This window comes from Pelecanus crispus, chromosome 2 (genome assembly GCF_030463565.1).
Source record: "Pelecanus crispus isolate bPelCri1 chromosome 2, bPelCri1.pri, whole genome shotgun sequence".
Classification (NCBI taxonomy): domain Eukaryota; kingdom Metazoa; phylum Chordata; class Aves; order Pelecaniformes; family Pelecanidae; genus Pelecanus; species Pelecanus crispus.
In genome coordinates, this window is record NC_134644.1 from 3,693,367 (window position 1) to 3,712,011 (window position 18,645).

The following is an 18,645-nucleotide window of genomic DNA, read 5'->3' on the forward strand; positions in this document are numbered from 1 at the left end:
AGCTTGGTTCCTGTGGGCAAAATTGCTCATTTGCCTGGACAGGTTTGAGCAGATACAGGGAGGCTGTTAATGGCACAGGCTGGGTTTAGCCTGACCAGTGGATATCCTGCATGCAGCTCTTCTTTACATGGTCTGGGGGGGCTGATTGGAAGCTGCACCCAGATTAGAGAAGTCATTGTGAAGAAAAAGCTTTTGGGTTGTTGGAATAGTCAACCTGAACTTCAGAGCATGACGAGGGAAGGCAAGATGCTCACAGTATTTATCTAGAGCACAAAAAACCAAGCCAGCTTAAGGCTGAGATCTGCTGTGCAAGGAAAGAGGCGGCCTTGACGATGTAACGAAGAAGAGAGGTGATGGTTAATGGTCCAGATTTGCTATGTCTTTCATTAGTACTAGGATGCTTTCCCAATACCTGTTACTCAAAAAAGAAAGATCTATATTGACTTTAGTAGGGCCTGGATCTCACCCATAATGGAGAGCAATTTTTCTGTTAGAAAAAAAGACACTCGTAATGAGTGTTAAACAACAGCTCCATTTTTCCCTTCACGGAGAAGGTGTGGATAGATGCAGGATTTAATCACACGGATTCAGATCACCAGTAGATGTGAAGAAGTCAAGTCATAAGGATGCCTACAACAAACTGCACTGTTGTAGCTTTCCTTTAGCTATTAGGGTCACATCAGAACAGCAGAATGCAAAAATGGGGGGGAGTCAGTAGCCGTGTTACACTGAGTGTCCCAAACTAGAGGTAAAAGGGGAATAGAAGAATAGGCTGTAGTTTTTCAACAGCCACAGAACAACTGCATCACATATCTGTAGCTGACTTGCATATTCATATGACAGCAGAAGCCAAAAAGAAATTGTTTTTTTTTTCATGATCTTAAGGGAAAACACTTGAGCTGAGGGTGGGTTTTTTTCCCAATAAGTGCCTTCTCTACATGAGCTCCCCTTAAAGCCTTGAACCCCAGGCTGTGATAGAGCCTGCATAGGAATCTCCACAGGGACCCTTTCGTATACAGCTGTGCTTTCCTCTCTGTGTATGCTCTGTGCTGGTTTAAAGTCTGTATTCATGTCTGATAAAAATATGTTGTGGGGTTTTTTTAAAATGAGGAATCAATACTGCGTGTAATGACAGAAAGTGCTTTGCCATTTCTTTGTGTCCTCTGTGTCATGTGCGAGTTGACCTCAGTAAAGTTGTACATTTTTTTGTGCCAGTCATCCAGCTCTGATCACCCATCTGCAACACTAAACCACACGGTTTGTGTCATTAATAGCGGGACAGCATCTGCCACTAATGTTAATAATGACAACCGTAATAGTCGTGATGTCTTCAGTAGTATGGAGAGTGGTTAAAAGGAAAAAAAGTATACCGTCTCGAATATTTTTTGCTGCTGTAGAGTGCTGGCAGCCAGATGTGAGCTGTAAGAATCTGTTTACTGTTTGCTAGTGTTTTTCCGTTCCTGTGGTTTTCTATCTGAATAGCAAAGTCTGAAACAAAAAGGAAAAAGTGATTTCCAGTCTCGTGTATTTCCTTAAACAACTGCAATGTTCTTTTTCAGAAATACCAGTTCTTTTCAAGCAAGTGCTCCAAAATGAAGAAGCTAAAGAAGGGAAACAAGTCAAGCTGACCTGTGAGCTCAGCAAACCTGATACCCCGGTGACATGGATGAAAGGAGGCACTGTTCTCTACGCCAGTGAGAAGTATGAATTTAAGCAGTGTGGTACGGTGGCAGAGCTCATTATTCGAGACGTCAAATCGATAGACTCTGGGGAATACACCTGCAGCACTGGGGAACTGAAGACCACTGCTCAGGTGAAAGTAAACGGTAGGCAGTGTTAGATAAGTTGCCACGCTTTCTTAATGCATTGCTTAATAGATCTTTTATTAAAAAAAAAACAAAACAAAACCAAAACCCAACACAGGACTTTGTGGCAGTGCCATCTACGAACTCATGCGTAAAATATAATGGTAATATTGCATACTTATAAGCACCTGTATATCTTTCATTCATATAATCTCATGTTATGCATCTGGGATTTTAAATCTGTAACTTCCCACTGAACAGAAAACAATTAAGTGCAAAGGGCTCACTTTCTATACCCTACGTGCCATAGTTCCTGACCTATCGGCTTTTTTACATGGCTGTGACTAAGATTGGAGTTAGAGTTGGAGAGCAGGAGCATGGGAGCACAAGAAAAACATGAAAAGATAAGTCAAGTCCAGACCCTGATTAATGTTTAGACCTCCAAACTCCCCAAAGCATCCTTTTTTAAAGGCTCTCAGATGCCGTCTGCACTCTCCAATATCATTAAACAAATACAGTACCTTCAGCAGTATAGCAAAAGTGTCATGTGCTGGAGCAGAAAGCAGGAGAGAGATAGGGCATGAGTACTGTCACAGAGCCCTGCAGCAGCAGGGAATTTGTTAGGTGAGGATGCTCAGAGGACTCTGAAGGGGTCCTTATTAAAAATGAGAGAAACTTCCCCCATACTCCTAGGAATCCCCAGTGAGATGACAACATTGTAGGGAGAGATTTCTTCCTGCTCCAAAGCAGAATCACTTTGATGTCACGTAGCCAAAGCAGGGTCTAGGGTGGCTCTTCTCGTTTGGAAAAGGACTAGTTTTAAGGGGTGACAGCCACCATGGGGCACTTGTTGTACAGCAGGTCAAGAGGGCACATCCTAATTGCTGGTTCTGTGTTCTAGCTGTGCCTGTCCTTTTTAAACAAGCCCTGGAGAACATGGAAGTGGAAGAGGGGAAACCTGTCTCCTTGCGCTGCGAACTCACAAAAGCTGATGCCACCGTGGTGTGGAAGAAGGGAGAAGCCACACTCCAGGCAAGTGCCAAATATGAAATGAAGCAGAAGGGGACAGTGGCAGAGCTGGTGATTCATAATGCAGAGACAGAAGATGCGGGAAGATACACCTGTGACGCTGGAGACCAGCAGACCACAGCCCAAGTCAAAATCCATGGTAGGAATAAGACACCTGCTTGTGACCATTTCTTGTTGTTCTTGCTACGGTCCTGCTAGCTCCTGCGCGTTTATGGTGAGCATTAAGATAAAAAGGGATCAGGACAAACAAAAGGCAGCTCTGGCTGGGTCCGTTATGTTCTCTATTTTCTAGGACAATAACCTCATGCTAAAACATAGCAATCAAATATCCTTGATAACAAGATATCTTTCCTTGCCTCTGAAATAACTGTTCTGCTTTCTGCTCTGGAGAGAGGCGCTTGTCTGAGCTCTGAGCCAGGAGGTAAGATGGGCCTCAGCTACGCGTTTTGTTAAAGAATACGCAAATCTTTTCTGCACTTTCTCAGCAAGTTTTTCATGTGTCTGTGACCAACAGCATTTGGGCAGCAGAAGGGTAATTACTTTGATATTCTAATTATTGGGAAATAATTGTTTTGGGTTTATTTCCTCCCAAACCCATGGTGTGCTATTGTAAAGTCAAGTAGAGTCCTGGACATGCAGGTAGGTCAGAGCTTATGAGCTGTGCCAAGAGAATTTGTTTTGGCTTTATGTCCTGTATGAGGTCACCGGTTGGTAAAGATGCTCCTAAAGTAAAATGAGAACACTTCATTCCTCAGCCACCTCTGTGCTCATCAAAGAAGAGCTGAAGAGAGTGGAAGCTGTGGAAGGTGGGACCGCCACCCTGCGATGCCAGCTGAGCAGAGAGGCCCCTGTGGAGTGGAGGAAGGGGCACACTCTTCTGCGGCCGAGTAACAAGTACAGGATGAGACAGGAGGGCACGGTGGCCGAGCTGCTGATCCATGATCTGGACACAAAGGATGCTGGAGACTATACATGTGCAGTGGGGAACCAAAAAACCACAGCGGCCTTGTCAGTGAATGGTAAAAAGTCAGAAATAACCCGTAAAACTCTGGAACGTTTTTGTCCATCTCTTCCCTCCTCCTCTCTGTACATTCCGTCACAACATCTACCTTCATGTCCTGCTTCTACTTTTTTCATCCTTCCACTTTTTCATGTTGCCATGTCACTCCTTTCCCTAATCTCCATCCATGATCAGCTTTCATTATGTCCAATGTTGGATGTGTGTGTGTGTTGTGTTGTCTTCTTACCTTTCCTCAAGTGAAGGGTGCTGACGTGTACTTTATGTTTTCCTGAATTAGTATGGAAACATAAGATTCCTTGGGACTTTCTGTTAAGGAGGGTTCGTCACCTTTAATGAAGAGGATGAGTTTGTCATTGGTGTGCATGATCCCAATCAAGATCACGCACATTTTGATTCCCACAGAACAATTTACTGGAGAATTTTGTTTACCATCCACAAAAAAAAGGCAGGATAAGCTTAACGATAAGGGTGTGGAATAAGGCTTAGGTAGTCATATGATAAATCACGATTCAGCCTCTGACCAGAGATCTGGGCAGGGTCTTGGGTTGCAATCCCTTTTCATTCTGCATCTCTCAGCCCTGCCAGTCCGTTTCAAAAAAGAGCTGAAGAACGAGGAAGCCACCGAGAGTGGGACAGCCACGCTGCAGTGCGAGCTGAGCCAGGCGGTGGGCTCGGTCGAGTGGAGAAAGGATGGGAAGGTGCTGATGTCAAATGGCAAATACAAAATGAGACAGGAAGGGCGTTTTGTTGAGCTGGTTATCCAAGACCTAGACTTGACGGATGCTGGGAGCTATACCTGCGTGTGCGGAGACCAGGAGACAACAGCTGCCCTGAGAGTCAATGGTAAACATTCTACCTGTTTTGCTCATTAAGCCCCAAACTTAGCGTGTTTGACAGCATTTGGTGATCATCCAAAGCTTGGTCAATGTGATTTCTTGGATATTTTATGTTCTCAGTTCTGTGATGCCAAAGAGTCACCCTATTAGAAAATATTCCCTTGTGTTTTTTTTTTTTTCTTTTTTTTTGCTTTCAGACAGCACAGCTTTGTTGTCTAATTTATTTCTTTTTGCTTTGTCTAATTTATTTCTCTCTACTCTGGGAGGTTTTACCCCTCTTTCAACTGTATCCAATTCACAGTAGCGCATTTTTGGTTAAATGTATACGCTGCAACCCCGTAACTCACAGCAGAGTCCGATTCATTTCGTTCTAGTGCTGATTCCTTCTCTGTTCGTATTGAATCCTTCAGCCTTGCCTATCCTCTTCCAAGAAGAAATGTTGAACAAGGAAGCTACAGAGGGGGAGGCAGTCACTTTGCACTGTAAACTGAGCAAATCGGCCCAGGTCGAGTGGAGAAAGGGGAATATGGTCCTCAAGCCAAGTGAAAAATACAAAATAGAGCAGGAAGGTCCCTTTGCGGAGCTGATGATCCGGGATTTGGATTTGGCAGATGCTGGTGATTACAGCTGTATATGTGGAGATCAACAGACTACGGCTGCTTTGACAGTAAATGGTAAAAAGAAATTCTCAGCACGTGCCCCAAGTAAACTTGTATCATTCCAAACTCTCTTCTTCTTTTTCTCCTGTTTCATCTGGTCCCTGTATACTTTCTATCCTCCCCGCTGCTGATTAATTTTTCTATCCTTTTTTCCTTCTCTCTCTCTCTCCTTTCACCTGATGCCCTCTTGATGTGCCATTTGTCTTCCTAGGTGCTATGTTCAAATGACAAGTGGAGTACAGGTCCCCAACTCAACACAATCTCCCTAGTCCAGTATAGCTGCTTGTTTAAAAGTTTTCCCATAGGGATTGACCTAAAAGTGGGAATAATATTTCCTTTTTGTAACTGAGACTGTTACACTTGTTGTTCCTAAGAGAAACAAGTTTTCATCAATGTATGGTGCTACACAAGGACTATCTTAATGAAAAATTGCTTTTTTTCTTCTCCTGCTATTCCCAGCCCTTTTTTACCAATTTTAGCTCAACTCTTCCAAAGCATATACTTTATCTCTACAGAAAGCTGATAGCATATTTGTAACTGCTCTGTTTTAAGGGGCTCTATTTATAAAAATGCAGACAGCACCATGAATCAGGCATTTCCGTAGAACTGCTGTTTTTCTCAAAGGAAACAAAATGCTTTGGGTCTCATATTGAAATAAGGCCTCTGATTTTACCCCTTCAATTTTATGGTGTGTAAAGTAAAGGACAGATGACTTGTCAACTAAGTTTGCAGATAGATGGACTTGCTTTTAAAGCAAATTTTAAAGTGTGAGGACGAAAAATTAAAAATCAGACTGAAATCTCTTTTGAAATGTTAGAGACTGGAATACAATCCTGGAGTGTGAAGAAGGTCTTGTGGCTTCAGTGACATGCAGGTTCAGGGAGATAAGAGAAGGGAATGAGTAGATTGTGGGTCAGGCTTTCTCAGCTTTGATGCCATGTCCGTATTGCATTTACTCTGCAGTCCTGCCTGCTCTTTTCACCAAAGAACTGACAGATGAAGAAGCCACAGAAGGTAAAAGTGTCTCTCTGCACTGTGAGCTGAACAAGGCTGCTGCTAACGTGGAGTGGAAGAAGGGCTTCAAGACCCTCAAATCAAGTGACAAGTATAAAATGAAACGTGAAGGTGTCGTTGCTGAGCTTATCATCCAAAATCTAGATATGACGGATGCTGGAAATTATTCCTGTGTGTGCGGAGACCAGCAGACTATGGCAGTTTTGACAGTACATGGTAAAACAAACAAAACAAGACACATGCTAAAAATAACTATTCTGTTTTCTCCATTCATTTGGACAGATACCTGGTTACCCTACCATCTCCTCCTTCTGCCAGCCCCTTATCCACAGCTCACCGATGCCAGTGAAGTGCTCCCATTGGCATCAGTGTGGCTGGGGTGCATGGCACGAGATGGGTATCATTGTGCAAGCTCAGAGAAACATATAGGCAACCCGGATTGCCACTATGGCTTTAATTAGGGTCCGTCATTTTGCTTTCCCCCTTGAAAGTTCCTTTATTAGACTCCCTGTTATGCTCAAGCCCAATAAAACCTGTTGCCTCGAAGGGACTATGACTTAGTGATTTTAAGGTTTCATAAAATTCCCAAAGGCTAGGTTATTCCTTGGAATCTTATTCCCATACTCCATTCCTGGGACAAGAAGATCCTTTTATACATATGGGCCAGTTGTCATTGCATTCAGTTACTCTCCTGCATAAAGCAAGCCCAAATCTTCTAAGGGATGACCATTCCCAGGGAGAACTTTGATTTTTTTACTGCAATTGATCTGTTTGAAAGGATACGTCAGTTCAGGTGAAAATGCTTGTTTACCCACCACTCATTGAAATGAACAATTTCATTTCAAACTGACATTTAGAATGAAACTCCCGTGTTTCATTTTTTTTAATGGGCAATGTCTTTTCACTTGCTTAAGTATGTGAAAACATAGCAAACATCCTTCCATTATGGTTTAAAAAGTCATGCAGGAAAACCAATTTTTTTCTGAAATTTCAAATTAGTATTTATTCTTTTTGCTTGAAATTTCACAGGAAATAAATTGGGTTTTCTACATCTGTCTGTATTGATTTGTGACTGAGTATGTGTAAAATATCTCTATGGATTGCTGCAAGCATTGAATCCTTTCCTGGTGATGACATTTCTTATACTGATTCATGGACACTATTAAGAATCTATGTTCTTGTATTGATAAATCAGCTCATGATAAGAGGGAAAAGGAAAATTAAATATCCATGTTTAATTTTAACTCTTTGGAGCATTGCATCTCACTGGTCATATTACTGTCCTTCAGCTTTGCCTGCATTTTTCAAAGAAGGATTGAAGAACAGAGAAGCCACAGATGGTGCAACAGCCACTCTGCACTGCGAGCTGAGCAAGGTCGGCGTCCCAGTGGAGTGGAAAAAAGGGGACAAGACACTCAAACAGAGTGATAAGTATAGGATGAGACAAGAAGATACTGCTGCAGAGCTGTTGATCCGAGATCTGGAGGTAGAAGACACAGGAGAATATACCTGTGTGTGTGGAGATCAGAAGACCTCGGCTGTCTTGACAGTCCATGGTAAAAAAGCCATTCTCCGTTATGACAGCAGTATCTCAGGGACCTCCCTTTTCTCCGAGAGGTCTCTTTCCCACTTGCTTTGATGTTTTGATTCTGCAGCATTTTCTTGCTTTGCTGGCTGTGTTTCACCCCATCTCCCACTGTCTGTCAGTTTGAAACTGGTGGTTTTATAGCAACGTAAAGAAGAGTTGTGAGAATTTCTCATCTTAGTCTTCACTTTTCAGAGGTGAAAAAGGCACCTGTATGTAAGGCCAAAAGTGAGCAGCCCTCCAGCAGCAAGCTTGTTCTCAGAGGGTTTGTCCTTGTGACCCACTGACGTCAGTGGATTTCGGTGCTTAACTTGAAGGAATGATCTTTTAAAATGCTGAGGTCAGTTAGTGAGAGATTTTCCCATTCAGGAGCGAATGAATGATTGTCCTTCTCCTTTGTGGCACTGTGATATATCCTGCTGAAGAAACAGTACTTTCCAAAACAATCCCAAACCATTATTCTGTAGGCCCTGATTTAGGGAGTAGTGAGACAGGTTTTGTTCCTGTCTCTGCCATGGCGAATAGCGACAAGCTTTCCTTGCCCCTCCAGCAGAGGCAGTTCATATATAGTTCCAATAGATGAAAGAATAATTTTTATTTGAGATATATCTTAAGGAGATGGTGCTTCTAAGGACAGGGGCAAAACTGTGGAGACAGAACTCTCTTCTCTCAGATTTTCTGCACGCTTTTAGTTCCTCTTCTTTCTCCTAGCTGGAAGTACTTCTGTTCCTCCCCTCCTCTGAGCTGGCACTTTCTTCCCTATGCAGCTCACTACCTTTTTATTTTGGCTGCACACCACAAGGCAACTTGCTAAATGCTGCTAGAAAAAAACTCTGTATTCCTGATATTAGAGCCATTATATCCTTGGGAATTTTTATGGCTTAAAGGTGCACCTGAAGTTATATTACTAATTTTTTTTTCTAAACAAGAAAGGTAAATTGTGGTGTCAGGAAAGGTAGTGATCTCCAGCTAGCAGTGCTGTCATCCAGGGCAATGACTTTCCATCAAAAGTCAGGTCATTAATGTTCACGATAGATGAATTCAGACTGAAATAGGTGGAGAGGACCACTGGAATCAGCTGGGAAATGAGGAGCATGTTGCATAAGTCAACATTAGAGGCAGGTCATGGTGGCAATTATCCCTGTGAGATCCTGCAGTAGTTTTCTAATAGACGCAGTTTTCAAGACTATATGACTTGTTTTCCTGTAATAGTGAAGGACTGGCCTCAGGACCTAGTCTTAATTTCTTCAGGGTCTGGTTAATGGTTTTGATGTATTCTCTGTTTATATTACGTCCCATAGCTTTGCCTGCACTGTTCAAAAAAGAACTTGTCAATATGGAAGCCACGGAAGATGGGACAGCTGTTCTGCAGTGTGAGTTAACTAAACCCACTCCAGTGGAGTGGAGAAAAGGGCAAAAAGTGCTCAAGCCTAGTGAGAAGTACAAAATGAGACTAAAGGATACCATTGCTGAGCTGACAATCCACAGCCTGGAGGAACAAGATGCGGGAGATTACACATGTGTGTGTGGAGACAAGATGACTACTGCGTCTCTGACGGTGCATGGTAAAATACATAAGTTTAATCGGCATTTTCTGCTTTGTCATCTGCGATCTCATGCAGGACCACAAACTGTTCTTGATCCCATCTATTAGTTTAAATTTTGATGACAGCTGTATCAACCACTGGAATATCTTTTACTGAAAGTCCTTTGCTTGGGACTGATACATAGCACCATACAGTCTTTTCAGTCCCTTTTCTTTCATGTTAATGGAATCTGGAAGCAGATAATGAAGACCTAGGTGAAGTCACAAATAGCACTTGCAGTATTTCCATTAATTAATGTCTCTAGGCGTATCACTGAGATTTTACTTGTTTTACTCGAATGGAATTGAAAGATGCTCTGTTATGATAACAGCTGAGAAAGGCAGGTGAGAATGACACCTTGCAGTCTGGAATTTTAGATAACATAGTTTTCACTTTAACTGTTCATCCAATCTTAAGACAGAGCTGTGCATAGTTCCTTGAAAGCTTGGAATTAGCTTTCTGTTGTTATATCTTAAAATGCCTTTAAAGCATACCTTCCAGCACTGAAATTATAGTTTTACAATGCTGATTGATTTCCAGTTCAGCTGTGACATGCTGAATGTGGTGTGTTGCAAAGCATAAGGCAGAGATGCCCTTTAAGTCATCATTTGCCTCTCAGGTACTGTATATTCTAAAACCTGTAGAGATTAAAGGGTTTTAATCCAGTGGAGCAGTTGAGATGCAGTATTTCCTCGATTTTGAAGTTCTCTCTCTTCACCTGTGATCTTCAGCCCTTCCTCCACATTTTAAAAAAGAGTTGAAGAACATGGAAGCCACAGAAAAAGGCACGGCCGCTTTCTGCTGCGAGCTGAACAAACCTGCTGCTGCTGTGGAATGGAGGAAAGGAGACAGAGCCCTGGAGCCAAATGACAAGTTCACCATGAGATGCGAGGGCACAACTGCTGAGCTGGTGATCTGTGACTTAGATCTGGCAGATGCTGGAGATTACACATGCTGTTATGGAGACCAGAAAACCACTGCTGCGCTAAAAGTGAATGGTAAAAAAAAAACCCGCTCCAATTAAGTGGATTATTTTCAACCAGCTCTTTTTTTAAAGAGTATAGTAGTATCAGCTTTGAAATTGCAGCCCTGTTTCTGATGAATTTAGCAATATGTGGTTGGACATGGGCATAAACATGAGAATGCACTGGTCAGTATCAGGCAAAGATCAGATGTTCGTTGCAAAAATTTCAGATATTCTTCGTGGTACTAAGTCATTCCTTTGATGTTCATGTTCAGTAGTAGTTGCTAAAAAAGGAAAATCACATTATTATGATGTTGGTTGTAAAGATGTTACAATCTTAAAGTTGAGAATATTACAATTTGGTGATGAGATATTTTTGATACAGTTTTCAGTGTGTCAGAATAATTTGACAGTCAACTTCTCCTAGACCACTATCTGAGGAGAAATCTCATGGAAAAGTGAGATTGGTGCCTCGGATATAGTTTCATTTATGAACTTTTTTGGTAATGATTTGCGTTGCAGTAGAACTTAGACATTCTAGTTGGGCTTTCTTTTCCACTGTGCCAGGCAATACCCAAAGTGAGGTAGGGCTCAGTCCTGCAGTTTGAAGCTGAGACTGGTGTGGTTCTCCATTTCATGCCATAGACCATACCATAAAAAAAATCTCTGACTCATGAACAAGGTGTTCTCCAGTTTTCCAAAGTCACCATCATATGTTTCCCAGAGTGGTTATCAATCCTATTTGATTAGGGAAGGCTTTGCTTGTCACGTGTGGTTGACAGACCACAGATAAATAGTTACTTGGATAGCTGCCATGGTCATGCATTCTGCTCATTTTGAACTCCTCAGCCTTGCCTGCACACTTCAAGAAAGAGATGAAGAACGAAGAAGCCACAGAAGGTGGAACAGCCATGCTACAATGTGAGCTATCTAGGGCTGCCTCTGTGGAGTGGAAAAAGAAACACAAAGTGCTCAAATCGAGTGAAAAGTATACTATGACACAGGAAGGTACGACAGCACAACTGCTGATCCATGCTTTAGAAGTCAAGGATGCTGGGGAGTATACCTGTGTGTGTGGAGATGAGAAGACTACTGCAGCACTGACAGTGCATGGTAAGGAAACAGAAATGAGAAATTTCTGTGTCATGTGTCTCCTGTCTCCTCTGGAAGCCTCAGTACTGACACACAATGAGTTCTTTCTCTAATCTTGCCATCGTTAATTCTGTCAGTAATGGATCTTTTTTTCTCTAGTGATTTTTATGTAATTCTAACTAGAATTGTAGTTCCATTATTATACTAATATTTTCCCTGTTTTTTTCTCCTTGTTCTCTTTGGGGCACAGCTATACTGCTTTGCACCACACCAAAGGCTGAAAGATTCCACGTGCTTGCACTTTTTGTTCTGTTTTACTTACTTTTGACTTGAGCCTAGACAGGTGGAGCAGCAGGAACATTCATACTTCTTAAAAAGAGTAGTCTTGGATTTCAAGTTACATTAGGATTTGACAGATAATTTTAAATAATGAAAACAAAACTTGATTCATTGCAACTTTTTTACATAACTCTGACAAAGGATCATGTAGATTTGTATCCTGGTATTGCAAAATACTCAGCATTATAGTGTAAGACTACTTCACAGTCCTCAAATTAATCTGCAAACTTTCCTTGGAAGAGAAGAAAATTTTATTTCCACTATTAACATAGGACAGTAGGAAGTAGTTTCAGCCATCTTTCTCACCTGGGAAGTCAGTAGGTCAATGAGTCGGTTTCTTTGCTTTACTGCCCAGACCTTTTCATCTTGATACTTACCAATAAAACAAGGATGGTTTCAGTCTTGAACCTCCAATTTAACCATGAGAAATAGAATTGGGAAGGACCTCTAGAGGTCATTTAGTCCATCCTTGAGCCCCAAGTCGCCATCACCCCTGTCTAGCCTCACTCCAGTGATGAAGAATTTGCAGTTCCCCTGGACACTCATTCCACTGCCTAGCCATCATTACTGCCAGAAAGTTCTTCCTAATGCCAACAAAAATCTTTCTGTAGCTGTCTTAAGTCATTACTTCTTGTCCCATATCCTGTAGAAATGGAGAAATATTTATTATTTTCCTCCCTGTAAAACTACTTTACAGATTTGAAAACTTTCATCATGTCTCCCTGGACTAAGCACCTTCAATCCTTTCACTTTTTCTTCATGTTTTCTAGACTTCAGCTCATCTTTGGTGTTTTCTGGACCATCTTCAGTTAATCCACATCTTTCTAGAAGTGTGGAGGCCCAAAGCAGACTACAGTGTCCCATCTGAGGCTTTGCCAGAGTGGAGTAGGATGGAAGGACTTCATATGTCTTGCATATGGCACTCCATTTTATACATCCCTATTATGATGATTGCTTTATTCACATCAGAGTTGCATTTTTTTACTTGCATTTGCTCCTTGATCTCTGGTAACCCCAAATCTCCCTCTACAGATCTGCTGCCTATTGTTCCCCATCTTGTATTTGTGGTGTTGTTGATTGTTCCTAAATATAGTATTTTGCATCTGCTCTTGCTGAATTGCAGCCTTTTTTTTTTTTTCACCACTGCTTCGTCAAGATCTTCTATATCCTAATCCTGTTTAACAAAGTGCTTACAGCTTCTCTCCCTTCCCAACTTGAGATCATCTGCAAACTTAATGACTACTCTGCATTTCATAGTCCAAGCCACTAAAGAAAATGTTGAATAATATGGGACTCCAGAGTATTGAGGAACTCTGCTCAACTCATTCTTTCATTGTGAGTGTAAATCACAGCTGAATATTCTTAGACTGTGGTGTTCAAATTGGTGGTGCTTCCTACTGTAGTTAAAGTAAGAGCTTTACTAAAATCAAGGTGTACAGCATATACTGTGTGTCTCCCACTGAAATTCATTAACCTATGTCAACAAATATTACGCTGGTCCACTCCTTCACAAAAAGAAAAGCTCTTGGCAAGTCAAAGTGTATTGCTACAATGTGTTTCAAAGAATTAAAGTTAAGCTGAAATGGCCATAGTTCCTTGGATCCTCTGTCTACCTCCCTCTTCTCACCTCTTCTTTTCCAAGACACAAGCACTGTGGATGGGATTCAGCTTGTAGATCAAGACTGGTGAGTGTTCCTAAATTCCTGTTGTTGTCAGTGGAGATCTAACTAACACAGTCGATGGAAGCCAGGGAGACATCCAGTTCACCATATAGCAGCCATTTACATTTGGTCATCAGGTAGCTCCATTGGCTCTGCTGACGTTAGATCTTTCTTGACTGTCCTGGGAGCTTAGACTCTTGGTTTGCATGGTGAGAACCAAGTGTGTGCATTTCAATTTTTTTTTTTTCATTCCACCTCTGAGTTTCTATTTTTTCTATACTTGTGGAACATCACTAATTCTCTTTGATTTCTTCACTGTAACTGTTAATGTCTAATATTGGTTAAGCCTGTACCTTAAGTATTCCAGGACAAATTTCATCACACCAAGGTGCTTTGAGAATATTCAGCTTATTTAAATGTTCTCTAATCTGTTTTTTTGGTTTGTTGGGTTTTTTTTTTTTTTTTCCCTAGCCAGAATTCCTATTACTTTCTTAGCTATCATTAACTTTTAATATTAAAGAAGAAAAAGGAATTAAACTCTTCATTTCCCCATCTTACTCACCATCAACTTACATTCCTGAAAGTTGGTAGACCAACTTCTCCCTTGTTATTTTTCTTCCTTCTAATCTACCTACAGAATATCATTGTATTATTTCTGCTTCTTTCTAGTTCAGGCTGGCCAGGTTTCCTGGGATTTGCATGCTAATATTCCGATACAGCCAAGAGCCACAAGTTGAACTGTGAGCAGAGGATATGGAAAGTTCCTGGAGTAGTGATCTCACCACCTAGTTGCTGGATACACCTACATACAGCATTCAGCTGTGTCTGGAGATACTTGATATCAACATAATTTTGCAGATTACCTTTCAGTCCCTCTTTCATGTTGGTCTATAAGGTGACAGAGTCCAGGAGTGGGGAACTGACCTTGACCTTCTTGAGACATGCCGGGAAACTATCCTTTCTGGTTTTGCCTCTACATTCTGTATTATTTCTTTTGCACTCATCTAAACCACCCATATTTTATAGGTCTCTAGAGTTTCGGGACATTGAAGAATTCATGATTAAGGTAGGATGTTCCTGATGGTCCTTGGAGTGGGGTAGTCTGTGTAATTATGCCCTTCATATTCTTTCTTCAAGAAGCTCTCCACTCTCTTAAACTATGTTGTCCTTTAAGTTTGCTTCTGCTTGGTCGTGAGTAGCAATTACTGAATTATTGAAGCTCACTTTCTTGTTGCCCACAGAATTTCCTTTTGCTCTTCTCCATCATTACTTGTCCTAAAATCCATAAGCCTCTCCTGCTTCATAATTTGTGTCTGCCCAATTACCCTCCATATCTGTATTCTCAAATATTTATTTCTTGCTGTCAGTCAGGTCTTGGAGATCCTCCTCTTCTGTTCTTCCGTATATGTTCTATATCCCAAAGTGGTCTCCAACCCATTCCAAAAACTTAACAGATGTTGTCCCATCCTACTGCTCCCACAGTAAATATTATAGCATTACCATCCAGTCTTGTGCTCTGAATGATTCTATTAGTTGTTCCAAAAGGGATGAGGTGTTAGGATACACCCGAGCTTCCCAGTGTGAAGGTCTTATAGCAGATTTCCACAACGGAGACATCATCTTTCTTTTTCCTTTTTATTGCTATCCAAACACTTTCAGGAAGACTTTCTGATTCTGCTCTTCAGCCTCATTCTAACTCTCAGCCTAGGTCTGGAGGCAACCTTAACACGTAAGGTAAAGCCTTTTCTTTTTTTTTTTTCATTTAGCTTTTTTTCCTGATCATGGTGTAACCTGTTATATCACTTTTCCTGGGCTGAATTACACTGAGAAAGCTATAGTTTTGACCATACATGAAGTTTTCCCATTCCTGTTGTTTATTCTCCATGCATCTCTAAACCAATCAGCACATTTACACAGTGTGAGACCCTTTTGTTGCTACGATACAAATTAGTATCTTCCTTCTGTGAGATGATCCTCATGTCAATAACTAGGCATGGGTAGACATCGGTTAACATCAAGGTTCATTTTTTTGTGTGACCAAGAACTGCATATCATGAAAACATTTGCTCCTTTGTTTCTCAGCCCTTCCTGCTCTCTTCAAAGAAGAGTTAAGAAATGAGGAAGCCACTGAGGGTGAAGTAGTCACTCTGCGCTGTGAGTTGACCAAGGCCGCTTCAGTGGAGTGGAAAAAAGGACACACAGTACTGAAACCTAGCGAGAAATACAAAATGAGGCAGAAGGATGTCACTGCAGAACTGGTGATCCATAATCTAAAAGAAAGTGATGCTGGTGATTATACCTGTGTGTGTGGGGATAAGCAGTCTACGGCTTCCTTAGCAGTACACGGTAATAACCGATTTCATCTAGATATCCTCATTATCAAGCTTATGGTTTGAATTAACTTTTTCTCCATGTTCCTTGTTGTATCTGCACAGTTCCTCTGAGTGAATTTGCATGTCATAGTCATGAGGATTAATTTGCATTTTGTGATTTAAGGGAAAAACCTTCATCCCATTTCCCAATACAAAGTGGCTTTAGGACCTGATCCCTAAAGTAGATGTGAGATCAGGCCTGAAGACAGCTCCTCACTGTTGTCCTCACCTTTCCTTCTGCCACCCCTGCCCTTCACCAGGAGGCTGTGTTTAATCTCTGTCCATTGCGTCCTCAGCGCTGCCTGCATGCATCAAGGAAAGCCTGAAGGATGAGGAGGTAACAGAAGGTCAAGCAGCCACTCTGCGCTGTGAGCTGACCAAGGTTGCTCAAGTAGAGTGGAGAAAGGGAAGCAGTTTGCTCAAAGTCAGCGACAAATACAAAATGAGACAGGAGGGCACAGTCATGAAGCTGCTTATCCATGACGTAGAATTGAAAGATGCTGGAGAATACACTTGTGTGTGTGGAGAACAGAAGACAACAGCTGCCTTGATAGTGCATGGTAAAAACATATACTTATATCTGTATTATTGTGTTTTTCTCTGCCAGCTCATTGCTATTGCTTGTGTGTTCACCTGTGGCTGAATTTGTTGGTTTTTTTTTAAATTTTGTAAACTGTCTCTAAGATCTAGTTGCATCCAGGCTGCTTTTCTGTTTCTGTCTATTGGTTTGTCCAATGTACCAGAATTATGAGGAAAGGAAATCTTTCCACCCTAAAATGTTCTCTGCTTCTGTACCACCCGATCCCTCCCATCACCTGTGTGCCACATGTCATTTTTAATGTCTTCTGTCCGTTTTGTGACCTTCAGCCCTGCCTGCACTTTTCAAAGAAGAACTGAAGGACCTGCAAGCCATGGAAAGCCAAACAGCCACTCTGCACTGTGAGCTGACCAAGGCTGCAGCTGTGTCATGGAAGAAAGGAAACAAAATACTCAGGCCAAGTGAAAAATACATCATGCGGCAGGATTATGCCCTTGCTGAGCTGGAAATTTGTGATCTAGAGCTGCAGGATGCTGGAGATTACACCTGTGTGTGTGGAGACCAACACACCACGGCTTCTCTGACAGTGAATGGTAAATTAATCTTGCGGATGACTGTTCATTTTTTGTTTCTCTGAAACACCCTGTTGCTGTATGAAGTGTTCACCTATCAGCTTTAGGCTTTTCCCTAGGAATTAATTTGCTTTCAGGAAGGGAGAACTTCTTGTTCTGACACTTAATTTTGCTCTGATATTCCTGAAAAGGCAGCTGAGGACATGACCATTTCTCCATGCAGACAAACTGCTATGCTGTAAGTTTAAGGGAATAGTGCCTAGGAAATGTTCCTTTTAGATCAGCTGAGAGGTCCTGCCCCCATGGAGGGTGGCCCTGTGATAAATTCTTTAGGTTGCATCTTGAATCCATCCAGCCTCTTGTACTTTGACCTGTCAGCTCAGCATTTCTTTTCTTACTGTTGCTGCTGGATTTAGTTTTCATCATAGTGATAACCTCAACCTCAATAGCTGAAGTCCCTGACTTTGAACTTTGGTTGAGAATTCATGATGCTGATCGCGAATGCAGAGGTCTTAGTTTAAATACACTGTCTATTGACTTTCCATTCCCAGCCCTGCCATTGCTTTTCAAGGAAGAACTGAAGAATGAAGAAGTCCTAGAAGGAGCATCAGTCTCTCTGCGTTGTGAATTAACCAAAGCAGCTCCAGTACAGTGGAAAATAGGGTCCAAAGTGCTTAAAGCAAGTGACAAATATCAAATGAGACAGCCTGGCACCACTGCAGAGCTGGTCATCCATGACCTAGAAGTAAAGGATGCTGGAGATTACACGTGTGTTTGTGGTGGCCAGAAGACAACAGCAACCTTAACAGTTCATGGTAAAAAGACCTTATTAAAATTAACCAATAGTTCTGTAGACACACATCACTCTGAAATCCAGCTGTTTCTGCCCTGGGTCGGTAGCTTGTCTTTGTTACCCGCCCCCTCCGCCCCCCCCTTTCTCTTCATTCTACGTATAGATCATTTCTTACCAAGAAAGATTAGCTCAGGGCAAATTTTTGGCTCATTATTAATCTGCCCCCTTTAAAAGGAGGAAATGAGATGTTTCTTTCTGTCCATATCCCCTCTTCTTGGACATTTACATTTTCCAGCTCTTTTCCCTGCCTCATCCCCATGGTTCCCTTCAGCCAACCACAGTTTTCTCCAAAACACACGTGTATGGTCTGTCAGGCCCTCTGTTCCCCAAGCACTGTTCAAAGGACAAGTGAGGGCTGGGGGAGCAGAAGGAGGAGGAGATGTTGCTCTGTTGGGTGCCCTGGCCATTGCTACTCCTGGGGGTACCAGATTCTTTAAGCAAGTCAGACACATGGAATGAGTTCAGAGTTACCATTTCAGAGCTTGTTACCTCTAACCTAGCTTTGAAGGATGCAAGGGTCTACACCTCTGTATGTGAGGATCAAGACTACCTTGACAGTTAGGTACTAGAAAAAACCCAACAATACATGTTATCAGCGGTTATACTCTTCTTTATCCTACCGGTTTCTGACAAACCAATCCAGACATAAATCCTTATATTATGTTAACAATCTCATTACCTGACATTCTGCTCTCCTCTCATTAATGAGTAGCTGTTTT

The 18,645-nt window shown here is 41.8% G+C and overlaps 1 protein-coding gene across 1 annotated transcript in view; it reads left to right on the plus strand.

Annotated features, from left to right (window-relative positions):
- The window catches only part of OBSCN (obscurin, cytoskeletal calmodulin and titin-interacting RhoGEF), a 190,216-nt gene that overhangs the window by 73,049 nt on the left and 98,522 nt on the right, over positions 1–18,645 (plus strand). The window contains exons 38-51 of the mRNA XM_075704703.1: positions 1,560–1,826; positions 2,707–2,973; positions 3,590–3,853; positions 4,432–4,698; positions 5,102–5,365; positions 6,314–6,580; positions 7,654–7,920; positions 9,251–9,514; positions 10,267–10,533; positions 11,349–11,612; positions 15,674–15,937; positions 16,260–16,523; positions 16,831–17,094; positions 17,625–17,888. Coding sequence (XP_075560818.1) covers positions 1,560–1,826; positions 2,707–2,973; positions 3,590–3,853; positions 4,432–4,698; positions 5,102–5,365; positions 6,314–6,580; positions 7,654–7,920; positions 9,251–9,514; positions 10,267–10,533; positions 11,349–11,612; positions 15,674–15,937; positions 16,260–16,523; positions 16,831–17,094; positions 17,625–17,888 — 3,714 coding nt within the window. The remainder of the gene's footprint in view (positions 1–1,559; positions 1,827–2,706; positions 2,974–3,589; positions 3,854–4,431; positions 4,699–5,101; positions 5,366–6,313; positions 6,581–7,653; positions 7,921–9,250; positions 9,515–10,266; positions 10,534–11,348; positions 11,613–15,673; positions 15,938–16,259; positions 16,524–16,830; positions 17,095–17,624; positions 17,889–18,645) is intronic.